The sequence below is a fragment of the Centrocercus urophasianus genome, unplaced genomic scaffold (genome assembly GCF_019232065.1).
Source record: "Centrocercus urophasianus isolate 14NV4802_14NV808 unplaced genomic scaffold, USGS_Curo_1.0 seq_16, whole genome shotgun sequence".
Lineage (NCBI taxonomy): Eukaryota > Metazoa > Chordata > Aves > Galliformes > Phasianidae > Centrocercus > Centrocercus urophasianus.
Genome location: NW_024884711.1, coordinates 33,137,030 through 33,157,431, shown reverse-complemented (window position 1 = coordinate 33,157,431; position 20,402 = coordinate 33,137,030). Strand labels below are relative to the sequence as shown.

The 20,402-nt window shown below is 43.4% G+C and overlaps 1 protein-coding gene across 3 annotated transcripts; it reads left to right on the top strand.

Annotated features, from left to right (window-relative positions):
- Positions 1-1,894: 1,894 nt before the first annotated feature.
- MAP3K8 (mitogen-activated protein kinase kinase kinase 8) lies at positions 1,895-19,205 on the top strand. Of its 3 annotated transcripts, none has more exons than XM_042817467.1 (9): positions 1,895-1,949; positions 3,779-3,903; positions 4,955-5,184; positions 7,892-8,056; positions 9,606-9,867; positions 12,692-12,798; positions 16,165-16,317; positions 16,959-17,205; positions 18,727-19,205. In XM_042817467.1, the coding sequence occupies exons 3-9, from the start codon at positions 4,993-4,995 to the stop codon at positions 18,858-18,860; spliced, it is 1,260 nt and encodes a 419-aa protein (XP_042673401.1). In that variant the 5' UTR covers positions 1,895-1,949; positions 3,779-3,903; positions 4,955-4,992; the 3' UTR covers positions 18,861-19,205. The 3 variants fall into 3 exon arrangements, with proteins under 3 accessions (XP_042673401.1, XP_042673398.1, XP_042673400.1); XM_042817464.1 differs by having other exon boundaries at positions 1,901-1,949; positions 4,824-5,184; XM_042817466.1 differs by lacking the exon at positions 1,895-1,949 and adding an exon at positions 2,174-2,328 and having other exon boundaries at positions 4,824-5,184.
- Positions 19,206-20,402: the final 1,197 nt, after the last annotated feature.

Here is a 20,402-nt window from a genome sequence, read left to right as displayed (position 1 = left end):
AACTCCTCCTCTTTCCTCCTTTGAAGCTGGTCTAAAAAAAGAAAATTGTTTCATTAAAATTAATTGTGGGTTTAGGAAAACTAACAACGCAGGCATGTTCCTGGAGGAAAACCAGCGTGCTAGCTGCTGTGCGTGAAGGATGTGTTACTCAGCCTTAACCTAGAATCATTTGAGGTGGAAGGGATCCTTAAAGATCATCTGGTCTGACTTCCCTGCAATGAATAGGGACACCTACAGCTGCATCAGGTTGCTCAACAGCCTGGGCAACCTATGCCTGTGCCTCACCACTCTTAGTGTAAAAACTTATTCCCTATATCCAATATAAATCTCCTTTATTTTAGTTTGAAACCATTTCCCCCATCCTACCCTGACATAGCCCCATTAAAGAGTCTATCCCCCAGAGCCTTCTCTTCTTCAGGCTGCACAGCAATAGCTTTCCTAGCCTGTCCTTGTAGGAGAAGTGTTCGAACTCTGGCATCATTTTTGTGGCCCTCTTCAGGATGCACTCCAACAGGTCTACATCTCTCCTGTACTGAGGACTGCACAACTGGATGTAGTACTCCAGGTGAGGTCTCACTCTACAGAGTGAAAAGGCAGGATCGCCTCCCTTGCCCTGCTTAGCACGCTTCTTTTGATGCAGCCCAGGATACAGTTGCCTTACACGGCTGCGAGGGCTCATGTCTATATGCTGTCCACCAGTACCTCCAGGTCCTTTCCAGCAGGGCTGTGTTCCATCTTTACCTCCCTAAGCATGCACTTATTGGGGTTGGCTCAACCCAGGCGCAACACCTTGCACTTGGCTTTGCTGAACCTCATGAGGTTCTCCTGTACCTACTGAGCAGCCTGTCTAGGTCCCTCTGGATGGCATCCCATCCAAAATAGCACCACTGAACAAGTTCAAACCTGACACAGAAGGTACGTATTTGTTAGTGGAGGTTTGCCAACGTATTTATCACCTGTGTGTTTTGGAGGAGAAAGCAGAGGTCAGTGCTGCTGGCAGGGTTCTGCATGCTCTGTCCTGCTGCTGTCCTGGTGCATCGTGGTCCCTGAGCACTCCAGAACACCACTTGCGCCATACTTTGAACTGTTTTGAATAGCAGGGGATGCACCTGTGACCTTCAGACAGGTACTCAGTGTGTCTGGCTGACAAACAGAAAAAAAGCCACACATGCCCCAACACTGAAGCCCTGAGGGGAGCCTGTCCCAAACATATGTAATGAAAGCTTTGTAATGGACGCAAACAGTCCTTTATAATGCAGATAATAGACAGAAAAGGCAGTACTTGTCTCCTGGGATGGTGTGGCGGTTCCGCCCCACGGCTGCTCGTGGTGCAGGGTCGGCGACCAGAGGCGCCATTCCCTCCGCGATGAAACACCGGCAGAGGCCGCGGGTCAGCACAGCCCTGCCGGAGTTACCGCCGCTGGGACGAGAAGCAAAGCGCTGCTCTGCATCAACTGCCAAGCTAACAGTACCGGCACCCGGAGCATTGCAGAATGGCAGAACCCTGCCATTCGGATTAATCCGAATGCCGCCATCAAATCCTACACATTGTTGTCCTAAATTCCACCAGACTTCCAGCTCAACTTTTATTTAGCTAACGCTTACACCGTGCTCGCGTTCCGAACGGGTGCAACGCTCTGGGTCGCGTGGGGCTGCGACCCGCTGCGGCAGGACTCACAGCGCTGCGGCGGGACGAGACACAGCTCCCCAGGCTGCGCTCCGCCGCTGCGTGGGGTGCGGAAAACACCGCGCCGCTTTTCCGAGCTCCGGCGGCGCGTCCCGGCGGGGCGGCGCTGACTCCCGCCTTCCCGTAAAGCGAAATAGAAACCGCGGCCGGAGCCCGCCCCGCGCCCCGCCCGCCCCCGGGGCTTCCCGCTGCGGGCCGAGCGGCCGCGGCGCCGGCTGAGAGCGGGCGGGAGGACGGGCGGGAGGCTGCCGGCGCCCCGCAGGTAAGCCCGGCGCGGGGGGGCGCGGGGGTCTTGGGCGGGCGGCACCTGCCGGCACCTGAGGCGCTGCGGAGCGGGAGGGGCGGCGGAGCCCTGTCCTGCGGGTCAGCGGGTCAGCGCCGTCGGAGCTGCGCTCCCCGCTGTGCGGTTGCTGCTGTTTGCGAAGGGCGGGTATGAGGACGCGTTAAGGAGATCTTTTTCTCAGAAAGATCGTTTTAAGGAAATACCGTTCGTCATAAACGGGAAAAATAAATTCTTGGCCGGCAGGCGGCTCATGTGGTGGTGTTGAAATAATGACAGAATTGGAGAAGCAGTCCCGTGCTGTAGCAACTGACCTGAGAGATCAAGCTGAGATAAAACCTGAATCCCGCTGAGAACACAGGTAGAACACTATTAGTGACGTGATTTCTCGTGATTAGTGACGGATACCTGGGTTGTACAGAAAGACTTAAAGCTTTATTTAAGTGCCCAACACAAGCGTTGGTATGGAATTGAGAGTACTGTTAGCTTCACGCTGTGGTTTGGGAACATGTTGAGGCACAGAGCTTATGGAGAGCTGCGTTTGCTGTCAGCTGCACTGTGGTCTATGGTATGAAAGTATTATCAAGGAGTGAATGAGTTTAATTGTGGCGCTCACTTGTCTCTGCCCACAAGGGACGGGCCTCTGGAGGCTCGTGTTTTTCTGCACAAAGTCCCCCGAGGTTGGTGTGTAACCCAGCCTTGCTCTTCAGAAGCAGCCCCACAGTTCCCGTTAGTAGACTGGCTGATGCTTTTCTCTTTACTCCCAATAATTCAGCATCATAAAAGCAACAAAAAAAGCCCAGCTGTGGGGCAAAGGCTAGAAATCTCCTCTATGATTGAGAGTAACCACTTGTAGGCTTTTAGGGTAGTAGTGTGGTAGGGTGAGATGCTAGGGGTTAGATAACAGCTTAGGCTTCTGCTAGTTCTTGTATAGGTGTAGGCTGACAAAACCCTGACCCCTCTCAGCACCCTGCTAGATAAATGCTTGGGGGTTTCCCCTCCGTGCCCTGATACTGGGTGCCAGCACGTAGACTGCAGGGTGCTGAGCCCATCACAGGGCTTTGGAAGGGGGGATGTGGTACCGCAGCTCTCTCATGCCGTTTTTTGTTCTGCCCATGCTGAGTTTTCCTGTCCTGCCTCTTGAGCTTGCAGCACATGGTCTGAATTTCTCTGCCAGCTGCACCAATTTACTCATTTTTCTTCGACGTTAGAGCTGACGTAAGCATCTTCCAGCCCATGAGAAATATGTGCCGCAAAGCTTCCACGTCCTTGCGGGGACGTAAGATAGTGATCATAACCAGAAACTGTATCTGGGCAAGCTGCATTGCTTCATGACCTCGGGGGACTGAGTCTGCTGGTGGTGCCTGAGATAAATAGATTGTGCTTATTTCTTTTCTTTTTTTCTTTTGTAAGTATTTTTTTGTTTGCTTGTCATCTTTTACTGAGAATAGGTGGTTTATGAAAAAGGGAAATGAGAGTTCTCTGAATGGGGTATGTGCTACTGGAGGAAAAGAAGATTCGTCTCTTCTTTGCTATCATCAAGCATGAGGCAGAGAGAATAAAACTCCAGACCTAACCATGGAAAACTTATTTTGCAGTAGTACCTGGAAATCTGGGTGATCATACAGCAGCTTGACTCTTTTTAGCTGTCATCTTTTTCTGCAAAAAATCCCCTGTTATCTCACTCAGCCTTGTGATTACTACTTTTACTTTCCATGAAGCCTGTGAAACAAATGATCATATGAGCATAAACCAGTCCTTCTGCTTGAGCTGGTGTTCCATGGCTTTATTTGTTTTGCCTTTTTTAATAGACTGCAAAGGAACACTTTGAATCTATCATCGGTGGTAAATACGGGTTGGAGAAACATGACGTCTTTACCCATTATATTGAGACCTTTTTGATGATTTTGTGTGATGTAACCGGGATAAATATAAGGTAAGTTCACTTAGACATTTACGTGTTGAAAACTGTGTGTGTAAGAATGGTAATGGCTGATCGTGTATATGCCTTTCACTTGGGTAGAATAACTCTGGTTCAATCTGGGAATCTGGGACGAGAAAGGACTTCTTGGGATGCTGAATCCAGTTCCTTAGAGCTAAATTCCATTTCAGCCAAATGGCCAAGATGTATCTTAAAAGTTGTTGTTAGGCATAGTAAGGGATAGTAGGAATAGTAAAGTGCTTGAAACTGCTTTAGAAGTTCATTACTTTCATAGTAACTCTATTTCTGACTTTTTTCGTAAGTTGGTAAAAATTTCAGTTCAAGTCTAATTCTAGTCAGTCATTTGCAGAAAAGGTGGGTGTTGTATCTCAGCTGGTGATGGATGGTGCTTCATGCAGTGATACTAACAGGTGTTTATTACTGGTGGATGCTTATTAGCTTTGCTCTGTGATCTTCTGCTCTTTCTGGACACATCACATAAGTTGTTCACAAAATCTTGGGGATAAATTAATATGATACATTTATATCCCTGTTTGTCATCCATTTCCAAATGATGAGTCCTTGCAGTGGCACTGAGGGTGCTCCATTTTTGCATATCCAGCAAAGCATAACTGGCTCATGCTTCCTTACTGTGTCATTACCTCCACTGAGAAACTTTATGTAAAGTCCAAAATTGAATGGTTGGAAGAGTTCACAAATAACTTCCAAAATAGGTTGTTAGTGGACACTTTTTCTTCTTCTCCTCTATACCCATTCTACTCGTTATGACTTTTCTTAATACAAAGTAATTTAAAAATCTAACCATGTAACAATGAACTACTCTCACTCTGATCACTTCTTTTCCTTCTTGCTTTGCTACTGTAGATTCAGATGAAAAAATGTCCTCAGGTTTGTTTTATTTCTCTTTTTTTCAGGAGTGGTTTTGCAAAGTGGACAGTAATGGAGTATATGAGCACGGGTAGTGATAGCAAAGAGGAAATTGACTTGTTGCTAACTAATTTAAATATGTCTGAAGTGATAGACATCATGGAAAACCTTTATCCAGGTGGAGACCTTGCCGTCTATGAGGACAGCTTAATTACGATGTGTGAAGAGGAAAATCAAAATGAAGAACGTGCAGAATCTTTACTGTTTTGTGAGAGGGAGGTTTCTTTGATGTCCTCTGTCAAATATGGGACTGTGGAAGACCTGCTTGCTTTTGCAAATCAGGTGTCTAACGCTGCAAAACAATTTAAAGGATGCAGACAGCAAGAATCTGGAATCCTCTTGAATATGGTATGTCTTTTTTCTTTTCACTTGAAAATTAGTAGGTATAGGTGTTACAAGTTATTGCCGAATCTAAGTGGAGATCACCTCCAGTCCCAGCTGTAACAGGCAGACTGAGCAGTAACAGGAAGCTTGAGCCTGGAGGGGATTCCTAGGGACATCAGATGCAGCCCCTGCAGTCCCAGGCAGCAGTGAAGAAACATCTGCTCAGAAAGATGCAGTCTGTGTTGCGTGTTGGTAGCCTGGAGATTAGAAGGCATTTCCCAGTGCTGGAGGCAAGTTTAATACGTGCAGTAAGAAAGCAAAAGCCACAGATGTGAGGGCTTACAAGGAGCATCTGGGAGTTCTCCAGTGCCTTTGCTCATGTGGTAGCAGAGATCATTATGCTTAATTCCCAAGTAAAGGTCTGGAATCTATTCTGAATTCATTATCTGCACAAAAGGTTGCAAAACATGGTAACTCGAGGAGAAAAGGTGTTTAACATCAACAGCAATGTTTAGAAATACAATATTGTGTAATATATCACACAATGCTAAATGCAAGCATAGATGCGGTGTCTTGAGAGATGTTAATAATTTTTTTCCTAAAATGACCTTTCTTCTATAAACACCTATGGATATTAGTGTCATTGAACTGCTAGTAAAATAAAAATGTTGCTTTGGAAACAACCAATCATAAAATGGAAGTTTATTCATATATTTTTGTCTTGCTGTTTTCTTAATATGTTCTAGATCTGTCATCTAAAATTCTTGCATGCAGTGTGTTTTGTACATGAGGATTCATTGCTTGAGCCTTGCCAGTTTCTTAGCACTGAAACGGCAAAGCGTAATGAGTTATCCTGATTTTGAGGGAATATTGCAAAATGGTCACGTCTTGAATTGTAACACTGAAATGACAATTACTAATATTAAATGTGTCCTATACTTAGGGTAGGCACTGTTTTATGTACTCACAGTTGTTTTGCTTGGATATTATTTCTATAGATGCATACAATTGGTATGGACCAGGTGTTATTAGGTGCACGTGACTCATTGAGCAACTGAGGACTGCAGGCAGGGCCTCACCAATGGATGCATTTCAACAGGCACATCTGCACTGCATGTAGCTGCCGCTCCTTAGCCAGGGTCAGGAGCATTCCTGGCTGTCTGCTTACCCCACAGACTGCACTGCAAAGGGCCTCTGAGTGCCCACACTGAGTTTTTTTAAGCTGGAAGACAGCAGTCTACAGCCACAGGAGAACGTCCAGTTCACAGTGTCAGGCAAGGATCTAGTCTGATGCAAAGCCTGCTGAAATGCGAACAGTGTGCTGTTTGTTGATCTCTTTTGTTCTGCAGATCCACCCTGTATCCGTGTTGCTTACTAGACAGTTGTAACACATGCAGACTAGCTACTTTCTGCCTGTGAAACATAGAAGTGTGTAGGGGAGGTGCAGGAGCTGGTACAATTTTTGCCTTGGTTCTAATAAGCACCAGGGAGGCTCATTCTGCTCATCCTGAGCAAAGTGCTTGTGTTAAAAAGGCACCCTCCACATCACTTAAGAACTTATCCTCCCAAAACTTAACTAAGAATGAACTTATTTAACATATTTAAATACTAGTCACAAGTGCCAGCTTTAGATACTTTCCTAAATCAAAACCACCAAGGTAAAGCACAGATTCTGTGCGTGACATCTTAAATCTAAAACTGGTAATCTTCTGAGATGTTGTTCTTACAAAGGGCCACAGAAGAGCTGAGCACAGTGAGACCATGTGACAGACAGTGATAAATATCTTTGATCTACTTTTATATGTCTTTAAGCATCTTGGTTACCCGTCAGTAAACAGGTTAACAATATTCTGTTTAGCGGTGATGCTGTATATCCCTGATTTAATAAGAAGCATATTTGCTGGAAACATTAGTGCTGTTTTAGCTAAGAGAATATGAAGAGACTTCAGAACCAACATCAAACCTGAAGCAAGACTTCCATCACTACAGTTAGGAGTTTGCTCTCTGGCATGTGCAGAGGGAAGGAGCTCTTCCAAAGGGCGATTCAGAGCAAGATACTGACTTGGATGCTCAGGACCACTTCGTAGAGGAACCTCCTTGCCCTGGTGATAGTGCAGAGACCCAAAGCTCTCTATGCATGACCACCTAAAACAGATAGTGTGACTCCCAGTCACTTTTCAGCTGCAAAGTAAAACTGCAAGAAGGTAGCTGGTGAAATCACAGCGGACTTCTTCAACTGCTTCGTAAGCAGCAGAAATTCTGATATGAGATGGAAAATTGAAATTCTTCTAGCAGTCCATTTGATATTAGGAAATGCTGAAACTCTTGCTCACATCATAGAAGATAGCCTGTGAGTAACAGCTATGTGGCATAACAAGTAAGCAGATTGCAGGAAGGGCAAACATGTGCGGGTAAATCTAATAACAAGAGGTGGGTAATTTCATTAACCCAGCTGCTGTTGTTGTTGTTTCAAGACAATTAATTGCAACTTACACTTTGTGAGTTAGTCACTTGAGAGAAACGTGGATGCCTGGGCTGTGAATGGATGCCACACCTCATATGCTGTTCCCATTTGGTGTTTCTAAATAAAGACTGCTGAACAGATTGCGTGCATTGTGTACATTCATAAGCAACATATATTTTTTTTCCATCCCATGTATAAGATTAATTAGACTTGATGTAGTTTTAACTTCAGAGTGATTTATTATTTCATTGTAACTTAACTCCACAGATCACTCCCAAGAATGGCCGCTATCAGATTGACTCGGATGTGCTCCTGTTTCCGTGGAAGCTGACTTATAGGAATATTGGCTCTGACTTTATTCCGCGGGGAGCTTTTGGGAAGGTGTACTTGGCCCAAGATAGAGAAACCAAGAAACGGATGGCATGTAAACTGGTATGTTAGTTCAGGAGCTTTATGTGCAGATACTGTGTGACATAGAGCATGTAGTGTATTTTTAAATGTGTCTGCATTACATTCCACTACTGGGCTGAATATTGCCTGTGTTCCTTTGGCCTACGTAAAGCAAGAGAAATGGATGTTTTTAATTGTTAACTTGTTTTCAGCCTTGAGACTTAAAAAGTTTAAGCGCTGTGGAAGTGTCTGGAAGCCTGTATAGCTATCCTGTGGGCAGGCCTGCTACCCTCTGCAGCTGTGCCTGGGGTAAATGGAAGAATTTATGCTTGTCCTGCAGTAATTGTGGCAGTAATGTATCAACATCGAATCATGTCCCTGCTGGAGATGATAACGAAACCCTGCCTCTGCAGATGATTCTGGGATCCCACCCTTCAACTGAGGCTTTCAAACATGTGTTTTTGTTACTGCAATGGCATTTATGTCATAGTGACCTCAGCTTATGTGCAGATCTCATGGTGTTTTGGACACTAACTCAGCATAAGCTTGAGAGATGTCTCTAGGAGATTGCTGACCACCCCTCTATGTTAATGCAAGCCTGTGTTTTCTTTTAACATCACCTTTCAATGAAGTATTCTGAATTGAGGGTCAGCAAAAATTCAAGTGGTATGCTTGTCTATACCCCGCCACTCGTGAATAAGTACCTGCCTTCTATGTGCAACAGAATAGGCAGGGAGTTGTATGTCCTGCCCTTCTGCCAAACCTATGGGCCTAGAAAAGGATTTAGTTTGCCAGTCCTGCATAACCCACTGCAGGGTTAAAGTTATCTAATGTTTCTGAATGTGCAAAAAGTATTTCTCACTGCACTAAAATTATTAGTGTGTTAATTGCTTCACAGCCACAAGCCTGAGGGGCAGAAAATAAAAAGAGTGATAATAGCCTTCCTGAGTGTAAACAAACATTGCTTTACTATTAATATTTAATATTGCTTTAAACAAACTATTGCTTTAATAATCTGCCATCAGTACTTTTAAAATAAATAAAGTGTTGCTGAGTGCTCACTTTAAAGCAGACTTCCTTTCTCAGAAGCCATAAAATAAGGCTGATAAGGAGTTAAACAAGGTCAGTAACGGTGTGGAGTACTGTCAGTCTGCAGACAGTGCTGAGCATTGTTGTGCTGCAAGCACTGATCCACATGTCAAAAGTGTGTACAGTCCTCGTAGAGCAGATGAGGCTGCACAAAGCTAGCTAAAAAAGCAGTGGGATTTTTATCTCCTTCACCAGGAAGTTTGCATAGAGCTTTTGCGTAACAACCACCCATTTTTGACGGGAATAACTCTTGCTACATTGCTTTTTCTGGAAGACTGCACTTTTTATTAAGGCAAGATTCCAAAAATTCTCTTATTTTTGAACAGGATGTATCTGGATTAGAAAAGAATAAAGCACAAGATCAAAATAAAGCTTCATATTTAAACAAGTAGTTAAGAGCCCTTTGCTTCCTTCTTCCATTTTAATCTATAGGAAAACTAATGTTAGTATAAATAACCTGGGTTTTGAGCTGCTTTTATGTGGTTCTGTTTCCACCTCCTAGGTGCCAGTGGAACAGTTCAAACCATCAGATGTAGAAATACAGGCATGTTTCCGTCATGAAAACATTGCTGAATTGTATGGAGCTATTCTGTGGGATGAGACCATTCATCTTTTCATGGAAGCTGGGGAGGGAGGATCTGTCATGGAGAAGCTGGAGAGCTGTGGGCCTATGCGAGAATTTGAAATAATTTGGGTGACAAAGCATATCCTGAAAGGGCTCGACTTTCTCCACTCCAAAAGGATTATCCACCATGATATCAAACGTAAGTGTGCTCTGTTCCTTGGAGTGCTCTCTGTTCCAGATCAGGGTGGGGCTCTCCTAAAAACCTGCTACAGAGGTGGGGTGTGTAGCCTTGCATCACAGGGACGGAGAAACTGGATCATGCCAACAGATAACAAGGTCGGTTCTTCAGATAAGTTATATACACTATGTATTGCTATGTTAATAGAGAGGATGATTCAAAAGTCATCGGTCCTTTGCCTTTCTTGAGCAATACAGATTTGAAATAAAAATCAAAAGAAGTTTGAGCAAAATTATCAGAGTGCATTAAGCCAGAAGTTTACTTCTTTCTGTGGAAATTTGCCCTAAATATTTCCCTTCCTAGAATTATAGAATGGTGTGGGTTGGAAGGGACCTCAAGGATCTTCAAACTCCAACCTCTCTGCTGCAGGCGGGGCCCCCAACCTCCCCATTTAATACTAGACCAGGCTGCCCAGGGCCCCATCCAACCTGGCATTGAACACCTTGGGGCATCCCACAGCCTCTCTGGGCAGCCTGTTCCAGCACCTCACCATGCTCTTGATAAAGAACTTCCCCGACATCCAACCTAAATCTTTCCTGTCTTCTTCTTGTGCCTGCTTTTTGTAGTTCTTTGCCTGTACATGGCTGTTCCTCAGTTTAACTCCGTTTTGGAACTAAGTACATAATTTCTATTGTTTTTTTTTTCTTTTAACAATTATTTCAGATTTCAACTTGTTTGTTTTTAAAATCCCCTGGGCATTAACTTGTGTAAATCATCAAAATATATTGATACTAAAACTAAAATTATTGGAATCATATTTAATTGCTTTATCATACAGCTTTAATGCACTGCGTATAATTTAATATTGAATACTGTTCCTCCCAGTATATCTCCTCCCCACTGCAAACAGATAAAATCTGCCTGCCACTCTAGTAAGAGTGTTTCTAATTAAGACATATTTCCTCTGTAAATTTATTTTTGCTTAAAGTAGATTTTTTTTTTCTGTGTGTGTAAAATAGAAATATTCAACTTAAAGTGTTAGAATAATTAGTTGACAGGATGATTATTAGGAATTACCAGTGCTTCTGGAACAGGAGAGATGGTGGGTGCCCCATCCCTGGAGATACTGAAGGTAAGGCTGGACAAGGCTCTGCACCCTGATCAAGCTGTAGGTGTCCCTGTTCCTTGGAGGAGTGTTGGACCAAATGACCTTTAAAGGTCCCTTCCAACTCCAACAGTTGTTATTCTGTTATGTTAGCAAAAGGTTTATTTGGAGTACTACCCAGTGCTCTGCCTCAGATACCTGACATAGAAAAAGTCCCCATACATCTGATTTCTTCCTGATTGAATCCTCTTCTGTTGAGTCTGTCATGCTGACGTATGGGGGATTGGGATTTTAGTGAGAGAAAGGCTTCCTTGAGCCAAGAAGGAGGAACCACTTTCTGTTGGATTTTAGCAGTAGATCAGTGGGTTGTTTTAACCCTTCAAGCTGTTAAATCACGAGAGCTGAGTACAAGGGGACAATCACCTCCCTGCACCTGCTGCCAGCTATTTCTGATACAAAACAGGATGCCATTGGCCTTCTTGGCCACCTGGGCACACTGCTGGCTCGTGTTTAGCTGAGCATTGACCAACACTGCCAGGCCCATTTCTTCCACGCAGTCTTTCAGAAACTCTGCCCCAAGCCTGTAATGTTGCTTGGGGTTGTTGTGGCCTAATTGAGTGTGGGGTCAGTGTTGGGCTTTTTCAGCTGTGTCACACAAGAAGTGAAGCAGAGCCTGACAGAAGCTGGAATTTAATGCAATCCCAAGGAGGCAGCAAAACTTGCCACGTTTATGGCAATGCTGCATTCTACGTGATTTTTTTTATGTGTTGTGTAAAATCTGTGTCTTCATAGTTATACTTAAAATTACTGATTTATTCATTTATTCATAGCACTTGTAAGTAAGCAGTTTTCTGGGAGATTACTTGAGGAATCAGTACAGTGCAATGAAATTCTGTTTCTTCCCAGTGTATTGGCGGGCACTGTCAAGATGGGAAATCACCTGACTCCACTGTTTGCTTTGGGGGGAAAATATATTTCTCTTGCATAACTTGGAGACTTATATGTAGCTGCAGAAGAAATGAATAAGAATTTCTCAAGACTTAAAAAGAAGCATTACGTTCATAACTATTTGATCAGAAATACAGCTGCAGACAAAGTCTCTGAGTACACTGTGCCTTAGGCAGAGTTTGATGAAGGAAGGTGAATGAAGCTCCTAGATAGTGCTGCAATTCAGACAGGGAACTCTGCCTTTTCTTACTTTTGCATTTATCTTCTTTCATTATGCTGAGCCACTGTTGCTGACAGGTATGGTGGCTGTGGAGGGGCCTCAGTTCTTATTTATTTTGCTAGTGTTAAGAAATCCCTTGGTGACCACAGTTTTGTTGTCTGTAGCAATAGTTGCACAGCATGCTCGCAACTCTGGAGACAGGAAGGCTCTTCAGAGCAAGCCAGCAGACTGGCTGTGCAGAGATCTCCATCAATCCCCCAGCTTGATCCTTTGCCTTCAGCCATTTTCTCTGTTTCTCACTCTATTTTATTTTTGTTTTGTTTTGTTAGGAAAATGACCAGACATTAATTTCTGCTTTTAAACAAACCAGTCCTGCTTGATTTTCTGAGATATAATTAAAAATTGGTCTTGGATCACTAACAGACATGTTCTGGCTAGCAGAAGGACTGGCTGTTGGGACTGGTTGTGCTGGCCTCCTGTTTCAGGCAAACATCCAAATGAAACAGTCACATTGTGAAATAAATGCCCAACATGCTAGAACCTTAAATGCCACTTTTTTGTTTTTCTTTTAGCAAGCAACATTGTGTTTATGTCAACTAAGGCCGTGTTGGTGGATTTTGGCTTAAGTGTTCAAATGACTGAGGACATTTACTATCCCAAAGACCTTAGAGGAACAGAGGTAAGACAAAAGAGGGACAAAAATCTGTGTGTTGTATCACTCCTATTACTGTGATGCCCACATTCAATTTTGGAGCTTGAGAGTAAATACATATATTACTTGATGTTAATATTTGTTTGTAAGTTTTTAATTTTTTTTTTTTTTTTTTAACTTGCTGAGTGGAGTCAGGTGTTGCACTTTGAAAGCTGTGTTAGCTTCCCTGCTGTCCCGCCTGTTAGTGATTATTCAACGTGAAGTCAAGGAGGAAGTCAGGATGCTCTGAAGCCAAACAAAGGAACAGTGTGCTGGGGAGGGTGGTTTGCAGTGCACCAGCTGCTGGTCAGAGATGCTTCAGACTGGAATTTAGTTCTTTGCTCTGTCAAAGATTTCTCCCGAGATACCAGCCATTGACTGGGGTGACCTGCTGAGCACTCCACCTTTGAAACCACAGAAACAACAAACCTGTGGGTTCTTTAGCATTTCCCACATGTCTGTAGTCCTTATGTCCTATGGAGATTATGTACTGCGTGGTTGATGATTATCTGGTAAAATGCTTAGGTGTTACAGCAAAGGAGGCAGGGGCTTTAAACATTCTCAATGACTTGGACTCTGAACACGCAGAGAGGTCCTGCTCACCATTTGAGTACTCTCATACCAAAGTGTTTCCAGACTGGCAATTTAGCAAACAGCGAAGCAGCAGCAATTAGCTTGGATGGCTGCTACAAAGGGGCCTTTGCTTGCTCTCTGTTGCCACAGGAGGCTGTTTACAGGAAACACTCCAGCTAAACTGTTGGCACTTACTATTTTGATGCTCTTTCACAGCATAGGCATGTGTACAGAAGAGATACTCATGTAACTGACAGAGAGCATCTTGCTTCCTTGGAAGGGTAGGATAAACTCATATTTCACAGAATGCCAAGCTTGTTTGATTTTTGTTTTCAGAGTATTTGGGAAAATACTCAGGCATTTGTTTGTGTTGTCGGAGGAGTTAAGAGTTTAAAATGCTTACTGTATTGGAAGTAATGTGCTTTCTGGCATTTAATGTATGTGCTTTGATCATGTGTGTGGGTGCATGCATGCTATTAATAAGAATCAAAAAAAAAAAAAAAAGGAGGGGAAGGGACATGATAGAAAAAATGAGATGGAAGCCCTGCTATGTAATTTCCCAAGGATAGAGTTGTTTTAGATGGGCAGTTTGCAGGTTTGTGGAGCAGGTGATGGTCCAACCCTGGCTGTTGGAGGACAGGTCAAGTTAATGTTGGGAAGCACAATGGTGAGAAACGCTTATCCTTCCCTTTCAGAAAGAAAAATGAGTTTGCATTGTTGAGCACCTGCAGTCATGCCCACAGAAAGCAGACAGTCCATGCAGCTCTAAAACATGCAGGGTCCTGTGGTGTGCTGTATCCTACGGAGTGGTGTAGAGAGGCAGCATGCTGGGTGACAAGTAGGCTGTGGAAAGATTACTGGGAGAAGAGATGCTGAAATTCCAGTCGAAGACTTACAGGAACATTGTGAATGCTAGCATATGAGTTTTTGTGCTCACGAGACCCACAGCACTCATGCTGAGCTTTGTGGAGTCCAGTCATTCGCAAATGCTTTCTTCAGATGCACAGCACTGTTTTCTCATTGTTTCTTCCATGTAAGATCTCATCTCTTGCTCCAGAGTCCTCCTGAGCTTTACACCTCTGTTACATAGCCTTAAGAAGTGGTGCAGCTGTTGTCCAGGAGGGCTGTTTCTGCATATGGCTGTGTAATGACATCCCCTTGTTAGGGCTGTATTGCTGCCCTGCAGATTCCTTCATAGGAACTGCCTGGCTCCTTTTGCACTGGCCGGGGCTGGTTTTCACTCAGGAGGCCACAGCTGGAATCAGTGTTCTCCTCTGAGGGTCTGGGTACTAGCTACGTACTGTGCCATGTTTCTGTCACTGTGTTAAATTGCACAAGCTTCAGTTGCAAATATTGCTGAGGTATTTAAATATCGAGGGTGTGGTTAATTCGCAAGAATGCTAAACTAAAACTAGCACAGTGTTTTAAAAAAAAAAAAAAGGCTGATATGGCTGGGTTGCCAGCCCAGCAGCAGAGAGCAGTGGCAGTGTGACAGGATCGGGGGTTGGGCTGCCCACCTTGATGGCAGCTGAGCTCAAGCCGAAATCAGTCTGAAATCACAGTGTGGGTGCACATCTCATGTTTGCTTTTTGTCCTTGTGCAATCGGGGTGTGTCTTGACCTTTCTCACACTCTGACTGTAACTGCAGACAGGTTATACTTCCAGCATCCTTTTTCCTCATGAAAGTAACTGCTTTTCATTCGTACAGATTTCACTGTAGTTGCATTGTTTGCATTGTATGCAGTTGTAATTACTTATTTCATAAAAATGAGATTCTGCTCTTTGGTCTTTGTGAGACTTAATTGTGGCAGATGCCTCTTTCTGCCACAGCTTTGGGGAGGGCAATGGACAGGAGTCAGTAGCAGCTCCAGACGTGCTCCTGGGCATGTGCTTCCAGTCCACAGCTCTGGTTGCAGATGTGATGTGTGATTTACTGGGAAATATTCCATGGTATTTGCGTGAGCCTTGTGGCCATTCTCCATCTGGTAGCGAGCAGGCCAGCAATGCGGCGATGATTTAACTTCCTGCCCTTGTCTCAATTAATGGCTTTTAATGTGATTCTTTGTGGCAGGGTAACATGAACTAATTAAAGATCTGTTTGGCTCCTTTAGAGGGCGATTGGGTGAGGGAAAAGTGGAAACCAGGAGCGACAACCAGGGCAGCTTGGTGCTGAAACCTTCCCCCTGCGCATGGCCAGGTGCTCGGCAGCGGTGGGCAGGCAGTGCCTCTCGCATCTCAGCTCTCCTCACCCCAGCTCAGCCGGCAGGGAGGTGCCCTCAGAGTGCTTCAACTGCTCTGACAAAGCTCAGCTTTTCTGTGGAAAATTTTGGATGGAAACCATAACTTGGACGGCAAGGAATTTCTGGTTTAGAAATTAGTTTTAGGTTTTAGGAATTTCTGGTTTAAAAAGAAGTGGGAGAGAGATGCTTGCCTTAATAGCTGCTCTGGGGCTTGGTCACACAGCAGGAGCTGACTTTTAATCTGTGCCTTACCTTAGACCTGGCTTGTGCTTCGCTGCCCCATTTCTTAGGGTGGTTCCCCACCGTGCTGGTTACTGGATAAAGAGTGGAGAGAAGACTAAGAAAGCCAGATCTGCCCGAACAGTTGTGTATTGTTCAGTGTAACAGAGCAGAAAATCTGTTCCCCAGCTGGTGCTTGGTCTCTAGGCTGCAAGTATCAGAGGGATTTGTCGTGTGTGTGTTTCAAATCGCAACATATCATGGCTGGTCATTGCTTATTGTTTTCCACTGCTGATAGTCTTTTTTCTGCTATGTTTCACAGATTTACATGAGCCCCGAAGTTATCCTGTGCCGAGGCCACACAACCAAAGCAGACATCTACAGCATGGGAGCTACTATTATTCACATGCAAACTGGCATTCCGCCCTGGGTGAACAGATATCCTCGTTCTGCATATCCATCCTACCTCTATATTGTGAGTGCCCTTGGAAAAACCATATCTCTGCTTTCATTGAAGGGGCTCCTGTACTCTTGTTGGGAAAGCTTCAGTCATATAAAGACTGTCAAAATATTTGTCAGAGAGATGATATCATCCTTTTTGCTTTGGGGGAGGGAGGGAAGAAGTAGGTTTTGATCATTTAGTGGAAGGCTGAAACTGAGCTGGAGTAATCTCTGCGGTTTTGTTACAAGTTGACAAGCCTTGAGCTTCCTGCAAGAACAGGGATAGAACAGGGTGAAACTTGATTGGAACAAGTTCATCTCTGTCCCACTGTTGGTCTGTTTTGCTTAGAAGCTGCAGATAAAAAGAGCTTGATTCTGTAGTTCACATGCTGTGGTACAAAAGTCTGGTGAATTTGTGCTGCACTGGATTTTATACTTTCTTAGAATTGCTTTGAGTTTTAAAATTTATGATAACATCTGATAAAAGGTGGATTTGCTGTAGTTACATATTATGTTCTACTTGATTATACTAGCTTGGAGATGTGGTAAGTTGTAAATGAGGAATTCCCAGATCACCAAGGTGATTATTTGTGACTTCTTTTTCCATTGTTTTTGCAGGAACTGTATCAGTAGTCTTTATTATTATTATTATTATTATTATTATAATTCCAACAGATACACAAACAAGCTCCCCCTTTAGAGGATATTGCTGAAGACTGTAGCACTTCCATGAGGGAGTTGTTAGAAGCAGCTCTAGAAAGGAATCCTAACCATAGACTGTCTGCAGCAGAATTATTGAAACATGAAGCTTTACACCCACCCCCAGAAGACCAGCCACGTTGCCAGAGTTTGGACTCAGCACTGTTTGAAAGGAAAAGGCTACTTGCAAGGAAGGAGCTGCAGTTGCCAGAAAACATTACAGGTAAGTAATACCTTACCTTGCAGCCTTACCTTGCACTCTGTAGATTTTACATTGTGTCAAACTTCAGCTTGACAAAGTGTTTGGAAATGAGCTAAACTCAAGAAGCTTCTGGAAGGAGATCAGTAGAAATCCCAATCAGATTAGGTCAGACCCAGCACTCATTAGGTGTTATGTAAAACACTCATTGACTTCAGCAGGAGAACTTAGCTTGAATTCTGCGGCTCCAGAAGAATTGGCTCATGAAAAGGCCTTGGCAGTCATTTGGGGCAGTTTTTCATTAAGTATAGATTGTTGTCCCAAGATGACTAAATGCATCCCTATATTACAGGTGTTTTATTTATGTCAGCAACTTGTCTTTCAGCAAGCAAAGTTTCAACAGCTGCCTTGAAAATAAATACTTTATGCCTCCTTAAAGATAAGCCACACACAAAATCTAACTGTAATGATGCTGTCAACAGCACAAGCCCTTTGTTTTAAAAAGGGCAATGACTGCAGGATGGAATTCAGCTCCCTTGTGCATTGATAATTGCTCTATGAAGGATAACACATGAGCCAGTTAAACAAACAAACAAACAAAAAGAAAAAGCCCATAAATATGTGGCCTCAGATAGTATCAAGCTCAAGGGAGTTTTGGTGTCAGCAACTTACTAGCAGGCTTCAAAATGCTTTTCTTCTACTTCTAAAATATATTAGGATCACCCTGATAAAGGGCATTTATAAAATGAGCCCAGACAAGTGGTTCATTTAATTGCACTAATTACTTGAAGAGATACCTGTGCAAAATTTTGGGTGCGCTAATGAGTAACTGTTGAAATGAAACATTTGAAGTAATCACTGCCTTTACATCTATAGTGGTGTTGCTCCTTCTGGATTTTGCCGTATGGGTGCATAATCCTATGACCAGCACAGGCTATCTCAATCAATTCTTTTGAAGATGAAAGAATATTTGACCATTACACTGGAACTCTAATTTAGGTGCTTGAGATTCCAAGACACTCATTGCACAAGTATTCAGGGGAGTTCTGCAGCTGCAAAGTTTCTTCAGACCTTGACTTAAAAGAAAATAATCGGAGACAGACAGTCCCAGGTTTGTTCTACACTGTCACAAAGAGGATGTCGTTTACTTAAATGAAAAGTCCCCTGTAATGAAGGGGAATTCTCGACTGTCAGAAAACTAGCAGTTTTTTCTTGCACCAAACTCTCCTTCAGTGCTGTGGCACAGAGAATGAGGAAGCTCTCTCTAGCTGTGCCAGCAGACAGGGTTTTTTTTGCAACTGAGCACACTTGCTATTTGCAGTACCAAGCTGCTTACTTTTCTTTGTCCTGGATTTATGGGTTGATTTGTTATCTTTCACTTTATTTTATATGAGATTTATTTTATGTTGGCTTTAAAAATGAAGCTTTCTAAACCACAAACAAATAAAAGCAAATGCTAGGCATTCCAATAATGCCTTTAACTATGAAGTTGCATTGATGCGCTATCTGTGCAATAATGGCGTGCTTTGTGTCTTTTCTTTTTAGATTCCTCATTGTGTACTGGGAGCATGGAGGAGTCGGACCTGGTAAAGAGGCAAAGATCACTTTACATAGACCTTGGAGCTCTTGCTGGTTACTTCAATATTGTTAGGGCACCACCAGCATTAGAATATGACTGACCCAATAACGTTTTCTATCAGAAGGTCAGAAATGGACCTCTACCTCTTAAAACTTGATTTTAAGACTTGATTTTCAAATCTGTACATAAAAATATTGCCATTGTAGGCTGTAAAATGTGAATAGTTTGTAATTGCACAGATGATTAAGCTAAGCCCTTAGGGACTCTAATAAGCTGATCTCAAGCAATGGTATTGGTGCATCTACTGGCTGACCAACAAGAAGACAACAAAAAGAACACTGCAGGAATGTCTTCTTCTGGGGGACCTTCCTGTGCTGGGCCTTACACTTTTGTAAAGCTTATATGATATGCTTAGAAGTATTGCCATAAAAAAAAAAAAAAGAAAAAAAAAACAAACATATGAAACGAAAGGGAGCATGCGGGCCATAAGATCTGGTCTGTCTGAGCTGTCCTTAGTGAAAACCTTCCCCCAAAAAGCCTTTTTTCAGTCTTGAGACCTGGCCAGTCTCTGGTTGTTCTCAATGTAAATCAGGAGCTTCCTCAAGCTGAGCTAGTTTCTATATCGGGTGTCTCTGGAGTCAAAGCATCACTTGGTTACAGATATGTTTTAGCTTTGAATCTTCCCTGTCCCCCTGCTCCTTGGGCAGAGGGAGTATCTGGCTGTATCTGTTAGCTCTGGGAGTGGCACAGCAAGTTGGCCCTGCCTCCACCAGCTTTTAATGTTGCAGCTACTGCAAGGATATCTCTGCTAGTTTTCAAGGGTAGGGCAAGTGTCAGTTCATATTGGTAAGAGTGGGCAATCTCCAGTCTCTTGCTTTTTAATGCTTTAAACTTGTGTATGATTGGCGTGAGCGCTGCGGTTTGGAAAGCGTGTCATTAGTGACAAGCTGTGTTTATGTTCCTATGGAAATGGAATTATATTGTTCTTGCTGTGCCTCATACATTTGAAACACGATGTTTTGGATGATAGTAAAACTATGCAAACTGCATAGTTCTGTACATCCCATGGGATGAGAACGTAAACTTTTATAAAACTCTCTTTGATGCTTAGGATGACTCTTTTTAAGCATTTTTGTTAAAATGGCATACTATGTATGTTGTACACTGAATCTTTTCTGAAGCACAGTCTCTTTTTCATACATCCATTATTTAATGCTGCTCCTTTCTAACATGTAATCTTAAACAGATTATTTCCAGTTTGATACTGATATGGTCGAATGAATAAATCCAGCTCAGTGCCTTGAGAAGTGGTCGCTGTGTTCTTTGAAAGCAGTGTGGGGCTGTGACCCTGTATGTCTCCTTCCACAACCCAGTTACACTACATGCATTGTTCCACATGCTGAAGTCTTGGGTGGAGGGTGCTGTTAACAGATTTTGGACTTGGAACCAACAATTAATGCTTCTGACAAAACCTTACTCTTGGAATACCACACTCCTTCTGGACTGCCTGAATCTTGCACAGCAGATGTGGGCAACATGCACCACTTAAGCTCTGATGGTAATTTCTGCAAAAAAAAAAACCCAAACCAGATGGGAATAGCCAAGCTGCCCAATGCTGGCTGCAAATCTCTAGACGGCCATC

Bases quoted from the DNA above. Each gene is read 5' to 3' on its own strand.
- MAP3K8 (XM_042817464.1), top strand. From the start codon at position 3,869: ATGATTTTGTGTGATGTAACCGGGATAAATATAAG. The intron at 12,799-16,164 runs GTAAGACAAAAG...TATGTTTCACAG, and splicing joins AAGACCTTAGAGGAACAGAG to ATTTACATGAGCCCCGAAGT. The intron at 16,318-16,958 runs GTGAGTGCCCTT...TAATTCCAACAG, and splicing joins ATCCATCCTACCTCTATATT to ATACACAAACAAGCTCCCCC.